At 39.8% G+C, this 21366-nt stretch overlaps 1 protein-coding gene and 1 pseudogene across 1 annotated transcript; one reads left to right on the top strand and one right to left on the bottom strand.

The window, feature by feature from the left end:
* Window positions 1-1594: 1594 nt before the first annotated feature.
* LOC111839375 (uncharacterized) lies at window positions 1595-4785 on the bottom strand (annotated as a pseudogene).
* On the top strand, window positions 4735-11428 carry LOC111839373 (N-acylethanolamine-hydrolyzing acid amidase-like). The gene is made up of 11 exons (XM_023803221.2): window positions 4735-4987; window positions 5305-5478; window positions 5657-5813; window positions 5982-6072; window positions 6163-6215; window positions 8454-8626; window positions 9596-9658; window positions 9735-9801; window positions 9941-9969; window positions 10147-10213; window positions 10580-11428. The coding sequence occupies exons 1-11, from the start codon at window positions 4815-4817 to the stop codon at window positions 10706-10708; spliced, it is 1176 nt and encodes a 391-aa protein (XP_023658989.1). The 5' UTR covers window positions 4735-4814; the 3' UTR covers window positions 10709-11428.
* The last annotated feature ends 9938 nt before the right edge of the window (window positions 11429-21366 follow it).

Here is a 21366-nt window from a genome sequence, read left to right as displayed (position 1 = left end):
ATGCATATGTCTCTGCTTCGCAAATGTAGTACTTCTGTGTTTCATTATAGGTGGTTATTATTTAATTTTCTAAACCATATAAATTGGTTTCTATTTATGACCAATGATTTGAAATAGTGATACTTTCTTAATCCCTTAATCTCTTTTTTTCATTCTGCACCATCTTGCTTTCCATGAGATCACAGCTAAGGGCCAGCAGCCTTGTAGCTGGGGGTAAGGGCAATGCTGAAAGGCCCACAGACTAGTGACTATTCTACCAAGACCAACCCGGTGTCCTTCAGATCACAGGCCTGCTGAGCCTGAGCCACTTACAAAGTGGACAGAAACCCCATTACCATTTTAGGAGACATTTTGAAATAAAGACTACAGCCGGCATATTCCATCCATCCATCTTTGAACCCCTCATTGTGGTCAGGGTCACAAGGCAACCAGGATACTATCCAGGGACACGTGGGCACAAGGCTGGACTAGATCCTGGACAGCATCCCAGTCCATCACATGGCACATACAGTAAAGGCAATTTAAAGACACTAATTAACCTAACTGCATGCCTTTGGACAGTTCATGGGAGGAAACTCAAGTAGCCGCAGGAACCTTGCATGACATGGAGAAGCATGCAAACATATAGAGGCAACAGTGTTCCTGACTGCCAATCCTTGTATGTATTTTCCCACACCAAAAATCATATTGCTAAAGCATAAAACAAGTCCAACATATGTAGTATTGCAGTAACATTTTTAGTAGCTCCTAAATTACCTGAAATGGTGAAAGTATTATGGTTTCACACCTATGCAAATAGCCTGACCTTAACATCAAAGGTCTCACAGCTTGTGTGTCTGTTTTGTACAGCCTGGGTAGATGGTAGCTCAGTGGCCAACACTGTATCCTCACACCTCTGCCACAGTGTTTCTCAGTTCGCTCCTCAGGAACCCACAGACAGTCCACGTTTTTGCTCCCTCCTATGGAGTAAGAATGTCGTCTGTCTGGGAGGGAGCAAAAATGTGGTCTGTCTGGCAGAAAGCAGGGAGAGAGCAAAAATGTAGACTGTCTGGGAGGGAGCAAAAATGTTGATTGTCTGGCAGGGACCTGGGTGGAAGCAAAAATGTAGACTGTCTGGGAGGGAGCAAAAATGTGGTCTGTTTGGGAGGGAGCAAAATTGTGGTCTGTCTGGCAGGGAGCTGGGAGGGAGCAAAAATGCGGTCTGTCTAGCAGGAAGCTGAGAGGGAGCAAAAATTTAGACTGTCTGACAGGGAGCTGGGTGGGAGCAAAAAATGGACCATCTGTGGATCCCCAAGGACTGGTTGGGAAACACATTTCTAACGTGTAAATCCTGCCGCTGGCATGCGCAGTTTGCAAGTTCTGTGTTTGCACTGTTTCCACCAGGTACTCCAGCGTACTTCTTCAATTGAAAAACATCAATCAGAAATTGTTGCACATAGTGTGTGAGCATGTGCCTGCAAATGGAGTGGCATCCTGTTCAGAGTGTCTCCTACCTCATGCTTAATGCATCCTGGCAATATGCTTACCTGATCTTGTGCTGGATAAGTTATACTAGTTGTATTAGATGCATGGAAATTTTACCGTTTACATGTCATGACAAGATAACGATGCATTTATTTATGCAGTGACAGTAAATACGTGCAAACAAAATAATATTAAAATGACCATTTCCAAACATTTTATAAACAGCTTACAATTGCAGGGATTGCAATGATACTCAGTGATGAGAACAAAATCATTATTCAAATAATAATAAGCTGTAAATGTGTACATTAGTCATTCATTGAATAGAAAACATGAATTGAAAAAGCCATTTCCTGTTTAATGTACGCAAAACGTTAATTTCACATTAATCACGAGAATGTCATAACTCTGTTAGCGGTCAGTGGGTGTTTCATATCTTCTGAAAACAGGCAGTTTAAGGTGGGAATTTCTATTGCTGGGGCTGGTGACTCTTGTGTGTATGTGCAGTTTATCCAACATATGCACAGTATGTGTTGTCACTTGTGCCTCTTTGGCAGAAAGAGCAGTTTATTTTGTTGTGACGGCAAACCCCTTTTTCCATCCAGTCATCGTTGTTCAGAAGGAACAGCATGATCCGGGCCACTGAACTGCCAACAGGATTTCCACTAGCATCAGGAATAAAGTATTCCTCATGGGTCAGGAATTCTTTGTCTGAGAATACAGAACACCAAACGGTGTCACAAACAAGCTGCTGTTTTATGTGCTTCTGATAGATGTTCATAAGACTTCTTGTAAAATTGTGGGTAGTGAATTGTGTGGATAACTAGAGCTTATGCTGTACTCCCAGTATGATGCATCTAATGTGTCCTTTGTAAGTCTTCAAATGTAATTACCGCCATAGAACTCAGATCACTGCCGTGTGTTGTGAGTTGGAGACCCCTAGTGGCAATGAAGTTATTTACATGCATCACAGGCAAACGCAAATACAGTCGGCCCACCATAACCGGGGTACTGGGTCCAGGACCCTCCGCGGAAAACAAAAATTCCTTATAAAAAAGTCCCTTATATGAAAAAACAGCATCGTATTTGCATGTAACATACACACATCCTTCCGCATACTTTAAATCATCCCTAGATTACTTATCATGCCTAATATGCCTATGTAAATAATTGTTATATTGTACTGTTTAGGGAATAATGACAAGGAAAAAACTGTGTTCAGTACAACCATCATTGTACACAAAGAAAATATAATTATAAACAGGGAAAATATAAATTCAGTCTCTCTCTCTTTCTCTCTCTGTCACACACAAATACACACACACACAGGTTTGTAATTATATCTTTGTGGGGACTCTTCATTTCTATGTGGAAAACTCTAATCCCAACATGACAACCTTAACCCCTACCCAGCCCTGTCCTTAACCATAAGTAACCAAACTAAATACGAGACTTTTGGAATTTTTAGTTTTTTGATTGCATTCACAGCTCTTTGTGGGGACCTGAAAAATGTTCCCCACAATGTCAAAATAACAGGTGTTTATTACATTGTGGGGGACATTTGGTCTGCACATTGTCATATAAACATAATCCACACACACAAACACACAAAGTGTTAAAACTCACCAACACCGAAAACTACACATCACTTCATTTGCATGGATTCAGAGTAGTGCTCGGCAGGTGGTAAATTCCAGTTTTGCTCTTTTTAAAAACTTTCTGGATTTTTTTTCCAATAATTTTTGATCTGAGGTTGGTTGCATTTGCGAATGCGGAACCCGCAGATACGGAGGCCTGACTCTACATACCTGTACTGAATAAGGGACAGTGTATGCAATTTTAGAAGGTTAATTATGGGCTCCCTGAGAAATGTGGTAATTGATGTATGTTATAGCAGATGGTATAGTAGCTAAAGGCTTGAGGCTTTGAATCCCAGTCACCCTGCTGTGTGTGTGGAGTTTGCTTATTCTCCCTGTATCATACAGGTTTCTTTTGGGTACTCCAGTCTCCTCATATAATTCAATGGCTAACTAGCATCTTTATATTGCCATAGCATGTGACTGTGTGCAGAGGTGGAGATTTCAGGTCCAGAGAGTTCAAATCCAGACCAAGATGTTGTTTCAACCAAGCAGTTGAGTCCTCTGTGACTGTGACTCATTATACTCAACTGGTTGGTTGAAACTAAATCTTGGTCTGGATTTGAACTTCTCTGCACCTGACAATCTCCACCTCTGACTGTGTGTATGTATGTCTCCCGTGACGCCCAGGGTGTACTCCCTCCTTGTGTCCGATGCTGCCTGCTCTAGCCACCATCTCCACCCCTAATATCCTGGCCAGGATGACTGTATGATCCATTGAATTTTGTCCACAAGCAGTTTAAAATGCGGAAATCTGCCATTTGTGCTGTGCTACCTGTGGCAGACTCATTCCGCAGCCCAGCGAGTCTGACCACAGTCCAGTTGATGTACTCCATCTTCAGATATTGCTCCATCTCATACATGTTCATCAAGACACTTCTAATTATGGGCAGCAGCAAGAAATGGATGAGGAAGGGCGACTTAGTGCCCGACTCTGCTTTTAAAGTAGAAGCAGACGTATCTGCACATTAACATGCCGTTCAGTGAGTGACTTTCAGGGAATTGTTGACAGGGTTTTCCCTTTGTTACCAGGAAGTCATAGAAATGAGCCGATTCACCATGACCTCGTGCATTGTGCTGTCTGCTGCCTTCATGGAGGTGGTGTAGCCGGATGCTCCGAACCACCAGGATGGTGGCAAGCCCAGACAGGAAATAACAACTGTAAAATGAAACTTGAGATTGTTCTCTGAAAATATGTCACCCTATACCACCTGGTGATGTGTCAGAAAATGTTAAATGTACCATTTTTATCAAAACAAACATTCAGTCCTCTTCTGGCTTCACATTTGTCCAATGATTCCACTTGACTGAGTATAAACAAACAGCAATACAAATCGTTTAACTTCTCTACCTACTGTACATTTAGAATACCTTTACTGATAAAGATTACCTTGAGATTTTCGTGGGTGGTTGTCATTTTGCCAGGATTCCTTACGATGGCAGTTACCATGTGACCCTGTGGGAGCGCCTGGCTGACCAGTAATTGTCCAGTTTGTCCAATCTTCATTTTGGACCACTGAAAAGAAGAAGAGGACCCCCAAATTCTCACTCATTGTGTACACCTTCGGATAGACACTACAACAATAGAACACCTATCTGACCTTGGTCATGTGGCCTTAAGTGGCGGTACTGTTACTGACTTCTGTAAATAGGAACTAGTGCCGCGCTGCTGTCTGTACGAAGGTATCTACGGACTTGTATTGTAATGAAACTATGAAGTGCTCTCTCACTTTAATCCCCTTAACGCTGGCTGCGTGGTGTTATGCAGAATTTCCACCACGGATCGTCGAAGTCAGTTTGGACGAGCCACCGAAAGAAAGATGGGCACCGCTGATGAAAATGATTAACGTGAGCTATTTCAGAGAGATTGTGCCTCAGATCATTGAGTAAGTACACAAACCGCATCACAAAAATGTCCACAATATTAAATTTGTTTCTACTGCCTGTAATGTGACTGAAAAGTTCCAATTACTTGTAAGAGGTCCCTGGACTATTAGAGTTGTCAGAGGGGCCCCTACTATTTTATGCGATGGTGTAACTGTGGAACGAGGATGGAGGATCACCGAATAATACACCCCAAAAAGTTGGGTCGCTGTGTAAAATGTAACATTAACTGAGGGAAGATAAGGAACTGCCTTTACTTTATGCTGATTCATTTATAGTGGGAAACCTTGATCCCAGTATTTTTTTATTCCTGTTATAGCCAGTTCAGGCAAGGTGAAGCAGAAAAGTTACATCCAGACATCAAACCTGAGCTAGAAGACTTGGAAGCTTACATGCCACGGCAGTATGCAGGAGAAATCCAGGGACTGGCCTCCCTATCTGGAGTTAACATCACTGACATCATCCTCCTGAACTTTGCCTATGAATTGACAGCGTATGTACTCAGTGCAGAACCACTGCATTTATTGCTCGACTCCAGACTATGTATTTAATGTTTTATGATGGAAGCTAATATTGCTCTTTAGCAGACAGGTGACAGTTTTCAAGGTGTCTGCTCTAACCCACTCAACACAAAAGCTGAAACTAAAATTATAACCTCTTCCATGCCTCAGGTTTTGCACGAGTATTGTCGCACAGGACACAAATGGCCGTATCTACCATGGGAGGAACTTGGACAAGCCATTTAATAATAATAACGAATCATCATCATTATTTGTGAAGGCTGCGAGAAAACTCACAGTTGATATTCTATTTATGAGAGATGGAAAGGTATGTGGTCCAGTTGCAGCTTCTAAGGCTGAATGTTTTTACTTCTATTGCTGTTATTCTATGTTTTACATTAATGTTTTACGTGTTGTTTAATGTTTTAGGGATTAAAAAATGTGAGCAACAGATATGCCTTACAAAACAAAATCGCTTATAAATGTGTTTCTTTAGGTGGCCTATAGAGGGACCTCCTTTGCCGGCTATATTGGCCTGTGGACAGGACAAAGTGCAAATAAATTCACCATCTCTGGAAATCAACGCGGTACGTCTGGCCCTTGATGTAACATGGAGAGTCACGGGTCACATGCCATGTGTTTATCAGTATAGTGGTTTGATGACTCTTTGTTCACAGATGATGGGTTTTCGTTGGAGAATGTCACCTTAGCCAGCTGGCTCATCAGAGAGGTGGGTATTTGTGCAGTTTATTTATTTATTTGGTCATTTCTTTAGCAAAGTGCTTTACAGCTATTTCAAAAGAAAATAGAGCAACTGAAATTTTAGGAATTGAATAAAATAAGACCTCTGAGGGTTCAAGGTCGACTGGTTGCCCAAACCCCAGGCATGCTAACATTATAGAATATAACCAAAATGAATCTGCTTTTCATAAATGAAGGGTGTAAACTATACTCATAGTCAGTCACAGTGTGTTGTGTTTTAAGTTGTGGGCGAGCAAGACTAATGTAATAAATCCCATTCATGAACTGGCAAACCATTGCATAATATAGGGGCCCTGTGGATAAAGACTACTACCATATGTTTATATGTGGTGTACTTTATATGTGGGATAACAAACAGACTGCTGGGGATGGAGGTGTTCCACAAAGCAAGATTTCTCAGCTGGGTTAACTTAAGCCTGAAGGGTTAATTTAAGCCAGGGGTGCCCAATCGTGCTCCTAGAGAGCTACCACCCTACAGTTATATCTCAGTAAGAGAACCAGCTTAACTTCAACATAGCTGACTCTCATACTGTGATATAACTGAAGGGCCTGATTATCTGTATCAGGTGTGTTAAATTAGGGCTGCACCTAAGCTCTGCAGGGTGGTAGCTCTCCAGGAGCAGGGTTGGGCAGCCCTGATTTAAGTGATGACTTCTAGCTTAAATGAACCCAGCTAACCGAGAAATCTTGCTTTGTGGAACATACCTCTGCATTCTGTGATCTGTGCGTATTATGTGTCTTATAAACATACGTAGTGGAAAATGACAAAGAACGGGTATTATCTTAGTAGATGTGCAGAAGACATAGGAATACGCTTCACTGTCACTGGCAAGAACACTGAGCTGGGTTTGGCTAGTTTCAAAAGCTGAAAACAGGAAGCTGCTTTTCCTGTGGGTGTGGGAGAAACAGCTGCCCGAGGTTAAGCGCTGTCACATAGACTGCACTTGCTCGGAGATGTGAGGTCGCAGTGCTTTACTTGTATTCGCTGCACCAAGTTGCTACAAAGACTTTCTTCCTTGCTTTGTCCTTATTCCACCATATATTGACAGTTGACTGTGGCTGATGCTGTTGTGGTTTTTTCTTCCCCTGCCAATCAGTCGCTTGTGTACTGTAGATCTTCAGATTCAGTCTTTATTGCAACAGCGAGGTTACAGCCAAGGCTGGACACCCTACAGGAGTGTCCAATACTGTTTTACACTAATTTTTATACATTTTCTTATCATGTAACAATATCTCGTCACTTAAGCATCATCATTCCCTCAACCATTCACCATCGTTGTTTCCTCCCTTGATCCACACCCCTAGATGATAAGTTTATCAGTCATCTCTTTTACTGCTTGGTCCCTCGGCCGAACATAATGGTGGCGTGACCATCTCTAGTTGGTTTTTTAAATTCCCAGCCGTGAACTTTTGGTGAACTCAGGCGAATCCCTTCCTTCAGGAGCAAACCTTGGCAGCTTCAGCTTGTTGCACATGGTCTGGCTAGATGGTTAATAATATATATGTCCTTCAACATAGTGATAGGCTGCAGCACTAATAAAGTACATATTCATACTTCAAAGACTAACAGAATAGCAGGATATGTGTATATACTTTCTGCTCCTAGTAACAGTTCTGCCTGCTGCATTTTGAATACTCTGTAAGTTAACATTATGTGTTGTTATTATGCAGTTACTAATGGCAATTTATAGTGAGAATAATAGAGCTGCTAAGTGTGGTATCTGTTAATAGTCACAGGTCTGATTCAGTGTCTAGCACCATATCCATATTAAGAAGTGATTCGATTCTAAGAGAGTGAACATTCAACAATGAGCTTTTTATGTTTGGTTTCTCTTGAGTCTGATTTAACCTTACCAGTGGAATTGATATTAAATTATCTGCACAGGAGCCCCTAGTCGAATGTTTAGGTTCAGATCTTGGTCTAGCAATAGCTACCATATTCTTTATTTGTTCACAGGGCTCTGTTTCTGAATAATTGTTTGATTTAGGAGATGCCAAGTTGTAGGGAAAACAACGATCATTGTGCCATAACAGGAGTGCTGTAGAATTGCTACGTTTGGGAGACAGACTGGGAACAAAGGCACAGGGGACGGAGATACCTTAATGAAAGCCCCATTTGCATGAATTGAAGTGACCGTTCACCTGTGATTGCTCTGAGGTAGAGGGTGACCAGTTATTATAAGGGCCTTCGCTGTGTCCCTGTCAGACCCTGGAAGAGGCAGCAAGCTATAAGGATGCCTTGGAGCGCTTGTCCAAGGTGCCCATCATCACCCATATTTACTACATCGTGGCCGGTGTGCAGCCAGGGGAGGGCGCAGTGGTGACCAGGAATAGCTCGGGAGAAGCAGACGTGTGGGAGCTTGATCCTCCCCATGGACAGTGAGTGGCCCCCCCGCCTTCCTTAAACACATAGCAGTTAAGGTTTCCTTCTGTACAGGTAACAGCATTTTGGCTTTATCCGGTCACACAAGTTTTAGAACTTTGTTTTGGCTGGATCCTATTCCACATGGGTACAAATATACCTTCAGATTAAAAAATTATATAAACCAAATTATATACCATACAAAATTCTTAGGCAGTCAAAGAAAATGTTTAAGGCTATTTATCTGGGTAGTTAGCATATATATGCTCAGAAAAAAACACAGTTTAACATTAGAACATATGCAAATTGACACTAACACAATAAAATGAATCTATGTTTTCGGAAAACCTACTGCATAGCTGGAAACTTGTTGCGTATATATAGATGAACACTCCTTTGGAGTTAGGAAAGGTTTTTAAATGGCAGAGCTGGCACACTGAGACATGATGTCATGCTTTTACACCAATCAGAAAGTAATATAAACACCATTTTCATTGACTGCTCGAGACATGTATAGGAATATTCCCACATATCGCTTCTCTCTATTGCCTTTCAGTTTATGTTCTTTAGCACTGTATTCATTCTTTCTACATATGCTCCCCGGGTTACGTTCTGATAAATCATAAGGCAAAAATATTGTAAAGCGAAAGTGTATTTTAATACAGTATACCTAACCTAACAAACATCATAGCCTAGCCTACCTTAAACATGCTTAGAATGTTTACATTTACATTAGCCTACAGTTAGGCAGAATCATTAACACAATACTTATTTTATAATTAAGTGTTGAATATCTCATGTAATTTATGGAATAATGTACTGAAAGTGAAAAACAGAATGGAATTGGAATACCTGTAATAAAGTCGGTAACAACATAACACAGGCCATCGTAACCTGAGGAGCGTATGTATAGCCTGGGGTAATACACTTATTGCACTGTATAGTCTCACAAACCATAAGAGTGATGTGATTTTTTTCTACTTCAGGTGGTTCAGGGTACAGACCAACTATGATCACTGGAATCCTCCACCAGATACAGACAAACATAGGTGAGGCCAAGTCTCAAAACACTCAGTCATGCTGTTATTTAAAACAGTCATCACTATTTTACCTTTTTTCCCTCAGAACACCAACCATCAACGCCTTAAATGCTACTGGTCAAGAGAACATTACTTTTGATTCACTTTTTAAGGTAGGTAGACTAATCCTTGTAAACACAAGCTGTACTGAGGATGCACGAGTCATGTCAAAACCAAAAAAATGTTAAACCTGTTTCACTTGATTGGGAAAAAATGCTTCAGTTCAGCAGCTAAGACTTAATGTTTTGACAGGTTTTGACAGTATATCCAACATGCGATGAGTGAGTATAAGTAATTTTTCTCCTCTCTGTAAAATATCCCTGTATGTTACCATGGAGAGCAGCGCAGTCTGTCATATGCTGCGACAGTGCAGCTTTGAAACGTTGCCTGAAAGTCACAGAGAATAGTGCAGCATGTCACTATGTATTGTCTGTGGCTGAGAACAAGTTGTTTTCTAGGACAACGATTTACACAACAGTGATGAGCGCTGGCACTCCAGAGAAATATTGTACCGTAGTGAGAGAGGTAAGGAAGGCTGGATGTGCGGCTTTTTTCAGAATGAACTCCAAAGTGCCTCGGATATATTCTGTCTTCTTAAGTCCAGGCTTTTGGCTTTATGCTTCAGTAGTTAATTTAGATATTTGTTAGAAAAAGCAACAATACTTAAAACAACGTTCTTTGTGTATTTTGGGAGGTAACTGACGGGGTAGGATTCGTCTAGGTATTATTTACTTTAACATTAGAATCAACAACAAATATAAATGATCCTTCCATCATTTGTTGCAGTGGAACATTATACTAAGTACACTTTAATGTAACGAATGAAAAATTCACTTTGTAAAACAATCATAATAGTATATGATCAAATAATGTTTCCTTTTCCATTTTTAGAAATGCATCCAGATAAAGATCTGCAGTGATTCGAAAGGAATTACATCTGTAGGCCTAATATGTATAATTATAAGTATAAGTATAATTATATTTGTTTGCTTATTTTTATGGTGTAAGTATAGGAATTGATTTCGCCAGGGAAATTGTGAGTGTTGGAGTGTTTAATTTTCCTGTGCGCTTGTACAGTAGCACACAAGCGTGAAGCAGCCTTTTTCACTTTTTGGCTACACCGAGCCCAAGTTTCAGTACAGGCCTGCAACGTACAGTATAGGAGCGTTGATTTCATTTATTCAAATCTGCCTTCTGTTGTTTATTTTAGTTCATTTAAACCTTTTAAGGACTTTCTCCATTTTGGGTTAAAAGGACGGATGAGACTTTGCTCCTGGGTGAAATTTATTGTACAAAATGGTAAAAATGAGTAAATAGTTGCATTTACTTCTCATTGCATTCCTGTGTTGTACAGTATATGTTCTTTTCGTGTAAAGTGATGCATGCATTTATGTGTTTTGGGCTTTAAAAAGAATCGACGGGTATGATGTGTGGAGTACATGTCTGGTATGGTAAATGTGTATGCATGCTAAGCTAATTTGGAAGAATTACTTTAATAGCTGACAGCTTTAGAATTAACTGGGTGAGGAGAAGCATTGATATGTAACCCTAATTATAAAAAGTACTGAGTAGAAAAGAATTCAGGGTAGCTCCCTTGTTACTATTAGTGCACAAAGGGATGCTACATATATGCTTGTAAGCAATGAATTAACCCTAAGTTGACCAATCAGTACTGCATGCCTTTTTTCTTCTTATTCATGCAGATTTTGTTATAGATTAAAACTGTTACCTTTTAAAGGCCGTGCCTTGTGATTGTTTTTCTTTTACACTGACTCAGACACGCTTCTCTGTTCACCACATTCGGTGGTAAAAACAACGGCTCACGGAAAAAACTAGGACTTTATTCTGACTATAAAACCCATAAAGAGAATGCAAAAACTCACTGAACTTTAAGCTCTCATCTGGGTTGCTGCACCAAATGTAGGGTGACCAGATAATCCATGTCAGGGAGGACACTCTGAGCTAGGACAGGAATTGTAAATTACCATTTCAATTAAAAAGACCTGTATTCAACTTTACAACTGAGTTCTTACTGTGTGCTGATTGGTCAGTCTCCTATAATCGTGCATGTGTCACTAATGTTAATGTGAAAGAGCTGGATGAGTCTTTCAGTCAAGGAAACAAACCAGTCAAAGCACAAGAAGAGCTGAACTATTTAGTCGAGCGCAGGAGCCTTTCAATTTGAAAGTAGTTTGTAAAACCAGAAGTAGCTCAAAGTGTCCTCCCTGACATGGATTATCTGGTCACCCTAACCAAATGTAGTCCTGATGTAGAATCTAAATGACCTTTTGGAAAACAGCTGTTTCCTGTAGTTTGTAACTCAATGCATTTACGGAATGGTAGCAGTAGTAGGGGTAATACGGTAACTATGCTCACGCTTGCCCCTATGGAATATTATTTAGCACTTCATAAATATATGGAATATTATTTAGCATTTCATAATGGATAGAGAATGTAATCATTAGGACTCTTTTAAGAAGCTGATGCAAATTGTGTAGAGAGTGACTTTGTAACCTTCACAGAATGCAGACCAATTACTGCTGTGCACAATGTGACGAAAAACAAGTATGAATGAGCACCTTGTGTTGGCTTAGAAGTTTCTGTATCTGTTAGCCATTTTGTTAGCCTCTAGTGTATGAATATGTACTTTATCAGTGCAGGAGCTTATCACTATGTTGATGGACAACCACCTGGCCAGACAATCTGCAACAAGCAGAAGCTGCCAAGGTTTGCTACTGAAGGAAGGGATTCGCCTGAGTTCACCAAAAAGTTCACGGCTGGGCATTTAAAAAAACTAGTAGAGATGATCACGTCACCCTTATGTTCAGCCGAGGCACCAAACAGTAAAAGAGATGATTGACAAAACTTATCATATAGGGGTGTGGATTAAGGGAGCAAACAACGATGGTGATTGGTTGAGGGAATGATGATGCTTAAGTGGCGAGGTATTGTTACACAATGAGAAAATGTGTAAAAAATTGGTGTAAAACAGTAATGGACACACTTTGTGTCCGGCCTTGGTTGTAACTTCATTGTTGCAATAATTTCTTGGATTTGGATCTACACCAGCGGCTTCTGACTTCTGATTTGGCGGAGGGAAAAACCACTACACCCCCCGTACCTGTAAAAGGAGAAAAGAGACTTAGGCCCAATTCCATTTCTCCTCCCTTAGCCCTACCACTAGATTTCGAGGGCCCTCCCTTCCGAAGTTGACTTCACAGATCGTAGCCACAAGGGGTAGGGCTTGAAAGCTTTACCTAGGAATCGAGACACCACTCGCTTATGAGCTGCCTGGTTTGCTCGGGAGTCCCTGGAATAGTACAACATGCTTATAACACGGACAAGTCACTTTAACATTACAACATGATTATACCACTGACGGGTCCCTAGAATATTACAGAATGATTATGACACTGTCGATTTGTGGATTAGCATTCCTTTGGCAATGACACGCAGATTTAAAATGAAGCATATTGCATGCAATATTTCTATAAAACATGCACACGATTTACATAAACAATGTGTCAGGAACAATGTCTTTTACATATTGCACGATGTAGAATAATGCACTTAGAAGACTATTGCATGAAAAACAAAACAATCGGGGGTGAGTTTCCCAAAAGTGTCGTAACCAAAAAACTACATAAAAAGGACTTTGAATGCTCTCTCTCTGAATAAATACGTTCTTAATTCTTCGACCGCTCGGTTCTTTTTCTATAAATACTAGAGATACTGCTCTGTCTCTACGCACGGAATTAGCGATTTTCAGAAAATTGTTTTTGAAAAATTCAACCTCATACTCCGTTTCACTTACATAGATATTCCGCTAAAATTAGATTTTTTTGCAAGCATATTTATAAAGATATGAGCTTCTTTCCCTACACTGCTAGCCATCTTTTTTCTTGTTGTGTGTTGCAATGCATTGTGGGAATTTTCTTCTTTCACTCAGTTTTCAGTCAGCATCTGAAAAATCTCTGTTTCGAGTAGGGTTGCCAACCGTCCCGAATTGTCCGGGACATCCCGCAATATGGGCGATTTTGATTCGTCCCTTCACTGGAGGGCTGCACTGATGAATGCAAGCAGTGTCGCACTGGAAATGAAGATGAGTACTTCAGGAGTCACTTGTTGATCAATTGGCTGTCCAGAAGATTCAACATATGACCCGATCCTTATGAAGGTCCTTGATCTTACGTTGTGAAGATGGCCAAAGTTTGGGTCAAACCCTGATTCATTCTGGATGAGGAAGAACCAGTTGTTCACGGACCAAGGATGTGTTCCATGGGGGTCAAGGGTCATCATACCCAGAGCATGTGAGCGGAACAGAGCGTGAGCCAGGAGCGAAATGGGCGGAATATGGTCAGAGCGCGGAGGCGTGCCCAAATCTACCTAGAATTCATCTATACAATTATCAAGACTGTTACACAAATTGGCCGAGATGGAATTCGCAAAGTATTTCACAAAGGAAACTGATAAATCATAGAAGTGTACTATTCTTATCAAATGTATAGATGACAATAATGTAGAGCAAGAACAATGTGGTGAAACTGTTTCAGTGAGTAAAGATTCACTTTGGAATCACATGAGAGTGTGCTACGCGAACAGGCGGAAGCCAGAGCAAAACGTAAGCAAGTTTTATATGGTTGTAGCATATCAAGTCTATAAAGTAGTCCTGTCAAACGATTAAAATTTTTAATCAGATTAATCACAGGGTTGCTGTGGATAAATTTAGATTAATCACGATTAAATATCATTCATTTTTAATCTATATTAATCGCATTTCATTTTGCATGAGCAAACAGATTCAAGAAAAAAAGGGAATATATTGTAATGACCAGATTTAAGAACCAAGATCTCAGAGAGTTTACTGCAGAACGATGATTTAATAACAGCAAGCGGCCGTGGAAAATGTCCACAGACAGCAACTCCAAACGAAAACCCCAAAACCCTGATCTCTCCAGCCCCGAGACCGAATCTCCGCACCCCAGGACTCCACCCACGAACGTCCGTCCCACGTCACACGCAATTCCATAACCACACCCTCATAAGTACAGAACCTAAACTTAACAGAATAACATGTAACACATAATACCTGAAGGTATTACAATATATAGGCCTATGCACTTAACATGTTTACTGAACTTCCGGCTTCAAAACTCGGAATATGAGTTCCGAGGGCAAATGAAACGCACCAAAACTGCCCGAAATGGATTGACAGAGACATTTCAGGGATTTTGAGTCATTCCGCACTGCAGATGGGTTAATTGCGTTAAAAATTTTAATCAGATTAATCATGATGATCGATGAATTAATCCGCGTTAACCCGTTAATTTTGACAGCCCTACTATAAAGTAAATTAAAGTATAAAAGCCCATAAAGTAAATTATACTGGTAATCAAATAAATTCGTTTTGTCATTCAAAGTAGGTCTAATAGGATTTTTTAAATTTCACGTAACGCTGTCAGTGAAATTTTATTTTATAGAGAGACGCAGCAGCAGCATCAACAGAAAAAAATTGAGGAATTTAAAACGTGGATGCTTAGCCTGTATATTCTTTAGGCTATTAAGCCCACTGATTCCTTTATTTTTAAGCCTATATTTTTGTGTGGAATACATTTGCCAAACCTGTCCGTTGTTGCCTATATGTTGCTTAAAAATAAATATTTTCTGAGTGGCAATGTTGCCGTTGCTCCTATTTCTTTATGATATAACGCTTCAGTTTAAGGTGACATTTGTTAGACATGCAGATTATTTGTCCCTCTTTTAAACTGGAGCGAGACTGAAGCGATTTGACTGGAGCGGGAGGAAATTTTAGTGGAGCGAGGAGCGGTGTTGAGGGGAGCGGCTTAGTGCGAATTAGAGCGGAGGAGCGGACGGAGCCAACAGCCTCGTGAGCTAGGAGCGGAAATTCTCACCGCTCCACTCCGCTCACATGCTCTTGTCAGAAACAAAGTATTCCTCATGGGTCAGGAATTCTTTGTCTGAGAATACAGAACACCAAACGGTGTCACAAACAAGCTGCTGTTTTATGTGCTTCTGATAGATGTTCATAAGACTTCTTGTAAAATTGTGGGTAGTGAATTGTGTGGATAACTAGAGCTTATGCTGTACTCCCAGTATGATGCATCTAATGTGTCCTTTGTAAGTCTTCAAATGTAATTACCGCCATAGAACTCAGATCACTGCCGTGTGTTGTGAGTTGGAGACCCCTAGTGGCAATGAAGTTATTTACATGCATCACAGGCAAACGCAAATACAGTCGGCCCACCATAACCGGGGTACTGGGTCCAGGACCCTCCGCGGAAAACAATAATTTCAAAGTCCCTTATATAAAACAGCATAGTATTTACATGTAACATACACAAATCTTTCCACGTACTTTAAATCATCCTTAGATTACTTATCATGCCTAATACATACTAAATGCTATGTAAATATTTGTTATATTGTACAGTGCATGGCATTCTGCAGTGCAAGCTATGTAAGGGCTAAAGGCATTTGCAAAATGTGATGGCAGAAAGGAGTTTTAGCAGGTAGATTTATCAGAAAGAGTTGGGTAGATCAACAGTCTTTATCACACACCAGACATGCAATCATTTTTCTAAGGCTTCATTTGGATCATCTAGTGCACCTGAAGCCAAGGATCCCCTATTATGTGGTCTGCCAAGTGTGGTAGGGTATACGGAGGATGTAGTGGTTTTTGCCAAGAGTAAATATGAGTTGGAAAAAAGAGAACTCAAACTGAACAGTGAAAAGTTCATCACTGGCCTGCAAACAAATTGAGATCTTACGTCATTCAGTCACATTGAAAATATCAAGCTACAGTAAATCTTCAAGAAGTCAAGTCTGTGTGTGAAGTGCCCAAACCACAAGTGAGACCATTCGTTAGTACGTATAGATATTTTCTGAAATTCATACCGAATTACACAAGCTTTTCAGAACCACCCAAAGAACTCATACAGTACCAATCAAACGTTTGGACACACCTACCCATGCAAAAGTTTATTGGAACTATTCTCAACATTTTAGAAACATTTGCAGTTTTTAAGAAGTCTTTTATTTGTCACCCTATGAGTACCTCCCTGTATACATCTTTTGAGTTACACCTTCTTAAAGTCGGGCGTGTAAATCCGCTCTACTACATTTTAATTTATCGACCACCTGGTTCACCTGGACAATTTCTTATGGAATTCCAAGACTTTTTATCTTCTGTTATTAAGTTGGACAGAGTCATAATTATTGGCGATTTTAACATTCACGTCAATGACACTGCAAGTAGTGTGGCTTCTGAGTTTTTAAATATAACTGAATCTTTTAATTTTATTCAGCATGTCTCTGGGCCTACCCATAGTGGAGGTCACACTCTGGACTTGGTATTTTCACATGGGATAGGCGTTGGTGGTGTTACTGTATGCGATGTAAATTTTAGTGACCATAAATGTATTTTATTTGAGTTGCTGTTTAATCTGGAGCCTGTACTCACTGTTTCAACTAGGCGTACCCGTTTTATTGACAATTCTGTGATTGGTCAGTTCACTCAGAAGTTTGGTGAAATTGATGATGATGGTGATGAGAATAATGTGGAGTTGGCTGTACAATCTTTTAACGAGCGCTGCACTAATATTTTGGACGCGATTGCTCCTTATAAATCTAGACTGCATCCTGTCAGTGCTCTAGTTCCCTGGATGAATGATGATATCCGTAAACTAAAACGTTCCTGCCGGAAGGCTGAGCGTTTGTGGAAATCCTCTAAACTGGAAGTTCATCGCCTTTACCTGAAGGATTTGCTCTTTACTTTTAACTCAGCGGTTAAGGATTCAAGAACAGCCTTTTTTTCTGATCTTATTTTAAATAATAGGCGAAATCCTAAAGTTTTGTTTGACACCATTCACAGAATTGTTTCAGTAGTTCCTGCTAATATCCAGGTATTTTCAAATAGTGATTGTGATAATTTACTTAATCATTTTATTGGTAAGATTGATGATATTAGGTCTACTATCGTCCCAGCCCCTCTTTCATTTCATTATATCGGTTCATCGTTGAAAACTTTTCACAAGTTTCTGCCGGTCACACTTTCTGACCTGACAGCTATAATCAGTAAAATGAATCCTTCGTCATGCCCATCTGATCCGTTGCCCCCATCAATACTGTTAAAAGCCTTTAATTCCATAAGTCCTCAAGTTCTGAACATTATAAATTGCTTATTGCAGTCTGGTATTGTTCCATCATATTATAAGCATGCTGTAATTCAACCGTTGCTGAAGAAACCAAACTTGGATCCCTCTATACTGAGCAATTATAGGCCAATCTCTAAACTGCCTTTCATTGCCAAAGTTTTAGAAAAAGTCGTTGAGCGTCAACTCAGGTCTTTTCTAGAAGAACATCATTTTTTGGATCCTTTTCAGTCTGGTTTTCGGAAACAACACTCTACAGAAACAGCTTTGCTTAAAGTGTTTACTGACCTTTTGATGGCTGCTGACGTAGGGGAGTGTTCGGTTCTTGTGTTATTAGGTCTTAGTTCTGCATTTGATACAGTGGATCATCAGACTTTAATTGATAGGTTAGGGCAGACTGTGGGGGTCTCTGGCTCTGCTCTTGACTGGTTTTACTCCTATCTGAGCAATAGGAGTATTTCAGTTGGTGTTGGTGATTTTAATTGAGTTACTGCTCCTCTTACTTGCGGGGTGCCGCAGGGTTCAGTTCTTGGACCATTGTTGTTCTCGTTATACATTAATCCATTGTCTTATATTATTAAAGCTTTTAAAGGGGTTTCCTATCACTTTTATGCAGATGACATTCAGCTGTATATTTCTTTCAAACCTAATCAGATTCATAAATTGTCCATTTTAGTAGACTGCTTGACCAAGATTAACATCTGGCTCTGCAATAATTACCTGAAGTTGAATTCTGGCAAGACTGAGGTCCTAATTGTTGCTCCACCTGTCCTTTACTCTGAGATTGGGCTCAAGATGGCCTCTGTATTTCCAGCCGCCAAGTTGAGCCTACGAAATTTGGGGGTTGTTATGGACCAGTGTCTAAGTTTGGACTCCCATGTCAGGTCTGTCAGTCGGTCTTGTTTCTTTCATTTAAGAAATCTGTCTAAATTGAGGTCTGTCGTCTCAAGATCTGAATTGGAGATGCTTGTTCACGCTTTCATTTCTTCAAGACTTGATTATCGCAATGCATTATTCATGGGTTTAAACAAGTCCTCCGTTGCCCGGCTTCAATCTGTGCAAAATGCAGCCGCAAGGCTTGTAACTCGTGCCAACCGCAGGGCACATATCACTCCTATTTTATATTCCCTACATTGGCTTCCTGTTGAGTTTAGAATTATGTTCAAAATTTTGGTGCTTACTTAAGGAGCTTTACATGGTCAAACCCCTGAATACATTTTTGCCTTTCTGCAATATTATACAGCCGGTCGTACACTAAGGTCAGGTCAGCAGAGTTTATTAGTTGTGCCACGTACTCGCCTAAAGACCCGTGGTGACTGTGCTTTTTCATGCAGACTTTGGAATAGCCTTCCATTAGCATTGCGTGCTGCTGAGTCAGCTGAAGCATTTAAAAATCAATTAAAGACATTTCTTTTTAGACAAGCATTTGAGGTGTGCTGAGGATACTTAGGGTTTTTTTTTTTTATCTACTTATACTAGAGCTTTTACCGTCCGTGCTGTGTATGTATGTTCTTACTTGTGTGTCATAATGTCAAACTATGTCAAATCGTATATTATACTGTATGTGAAGCGCTTTGTGACTTTTTGTCTGTGAAAGGCGCTATATAAATAAACTTTACTTACTTACTTACTTACATATCTGAAAAGTATAAAATAACATATGTAATGCACAGACCAAAAACATGTTAAACATTAAAAAGTAATAATTTATCTTTTGATAAATTGTGGTTCAATGGTTTGGGACTCTGTGAGCTGCCAGTTCAAGTCCCTGGTGTGGCAGGGTGCTCCCGCCTCTGGGCCACTGAACTATGCCCTTAACCCCAATTGCTACAGGGACTGACTGACCCTATATTGTCTCCTCGACGCCAGTTTCATGAGGTGACCTCCTGGGATGCTTTCCCAGCTGTCCCTCATTGACTGCTTTTCCTTCACTCTCAGGTCAAACTCTTCCAAAACCATTTTTACTGTGTTTAGGTCAGGTGGCCAGGTCATGTGATGCAACACGATCACTCTCCTTTGTAGGCAGCTTGGCATATCGAAACTTTTGACTGTTACTATCCATATGTAATGTGGAAAGTTGAGAAAAAAAGTTATTCAAAAACAAGTAAATTCACCAACAGTTGTAATCAGAGATGCAGGTCCAGTTAGACTCAAAACTGTACTGTTTGCAACACAGGACAATGGTGTTATTCTGAAAGAGAACAACAGTGGAACAAGATGTCATTTTGGACATCTCATCATATACTGTGTCAGCTGAGGTGAAGAAAATGTTTTACTAGTTTTGGCTATCCTTTGGCTATCCTTTGGAAACTGTCACACACAACAGCAGACATTTTTTGGCTAGGCCTTCAAGACTTTTCTGAAGAATGATGGTATGAACAATATTAGTGCTTAGCCATGTTACCCAAAGAGTAATGGGAAAGTACACCATCACAGTTATACTGAGAAAATGACAGACATTTCAAGCAAAACCAAGACAGAAAAACAGTGGGTGGATATTTGGAACATGGAAATTTGAATTCAAGATTCAAACACACAATATGCAAATATTTTCATACCTCAGCAAAGGTGGGGTCTTAGAAGTGGTTTTTGAAGTCTTTCAAATTTAGGTATTAAATTATGAGCTTAAATTAATTATATATAATTTTAAATTGAATAAAAAATAATATGTTTAAAATTATAAATATGTCTCCTACATATTTGTGTGCCATATGTTACATTTAATGTTAATGTACAATTACAATGTACTGTATTTGTCAAACTTACAATTTCAGACGTCTATACAATTTTTCACCAGTAGGTGGCGAAAGATATAATATGGGATTTTATCAATATGCTTGCTTGTGTTCTCTTGTAACCGTTTTACGTCATCGTCCATTGCCGAAGACTGTTTCTAACGATTAGAACAGAAGTACAGAGGACGGATAAAACAAAGTTTACATGTAAAATAATTAATTGAATTTTTCTAGTGGAAATCCTTTTAATGTATCGATTTAAAATCCTAATATGGAGGGAAACTGAATTTTGCAAAAGCAGCCCTGAAACTTTTCAACATTTATTTTGGTTATGTCCTACAGTAAACTCTTTCTGGTTTGATGTGCAGACTTATATTAAAATAACTAATTTTGATCAGTTTTAAAGAAGTAAATGTAATAATATATTTTAATCATATTAGAAGCAATATAGAATTATTATTTGTAATTAATTTGATTATTGTATTTCTCAGCAGAATATATGTACTCTTGTTTATTTTGTTTATTGTTATGTTTTGTGATTGTCGTTCAAATAAAAAAGGTTTTACACTAGGTGAGGGTAAGTACAGAGGACGGTAAATATTCCCGTAATGTCGATCCTGCCAAACCCTAAATATCAAGGATGCATCAGTTGCATCTTCGCCAAACGACTTTCTTTTTGGGAAGCAGGTTGCCTTTCGGTTTTGCGAAACACCCAAGTATGTATCTGGGTCATGAACGGCATGATCTAATTCGTAACGTCACGTGGCCTTAA

Source organism: Paramormyrops kingsleyae, chromosome 2 (genome assembly GCF_048594095.1).
Source record: "Paramormyrops kingsleyae isolate MSU_618 chromosome 2, PKINGS_0.4, whole genome shotgun sequence".
In the NCBI taxonomy this organism is placed as follows: domain Eukaryota; kingdom Metazoa; phylum Chordata; class Actinopteri; order Osteoglossiformes; family Mormyridae; genus Paramormyrops; species Paramormyrops kingsleyae.
This window is presented reverse-complemented; position numbering and strand designations above follow the sequence as displayed.

Bases quoted from the DNA above. Each gene is read 5' to 3' on its own strand.
- LOC111839373 (XM_023803221.2), top strand. From the start codon at position 4,815: ATGAAGTGCTCTCTCACTTTAATCCCCTTAACGCTGGCTGCGTGGTGT. The intron at 4,988-5,304 runs GTAAGTACACAA...TTCCTGTTATAG, and splicing joins ATTGTGCCTCAGATCATTGA to CCAGTTCAGGCAAGGTGAAG. The intron at 10,214-10,579 runs GTAAGGAAGGCT...TTCCATTTTTAG, and splicing joins ATTGTACCGTAGTGAGAGAG to AAATGCATCCAGATAAAGAT.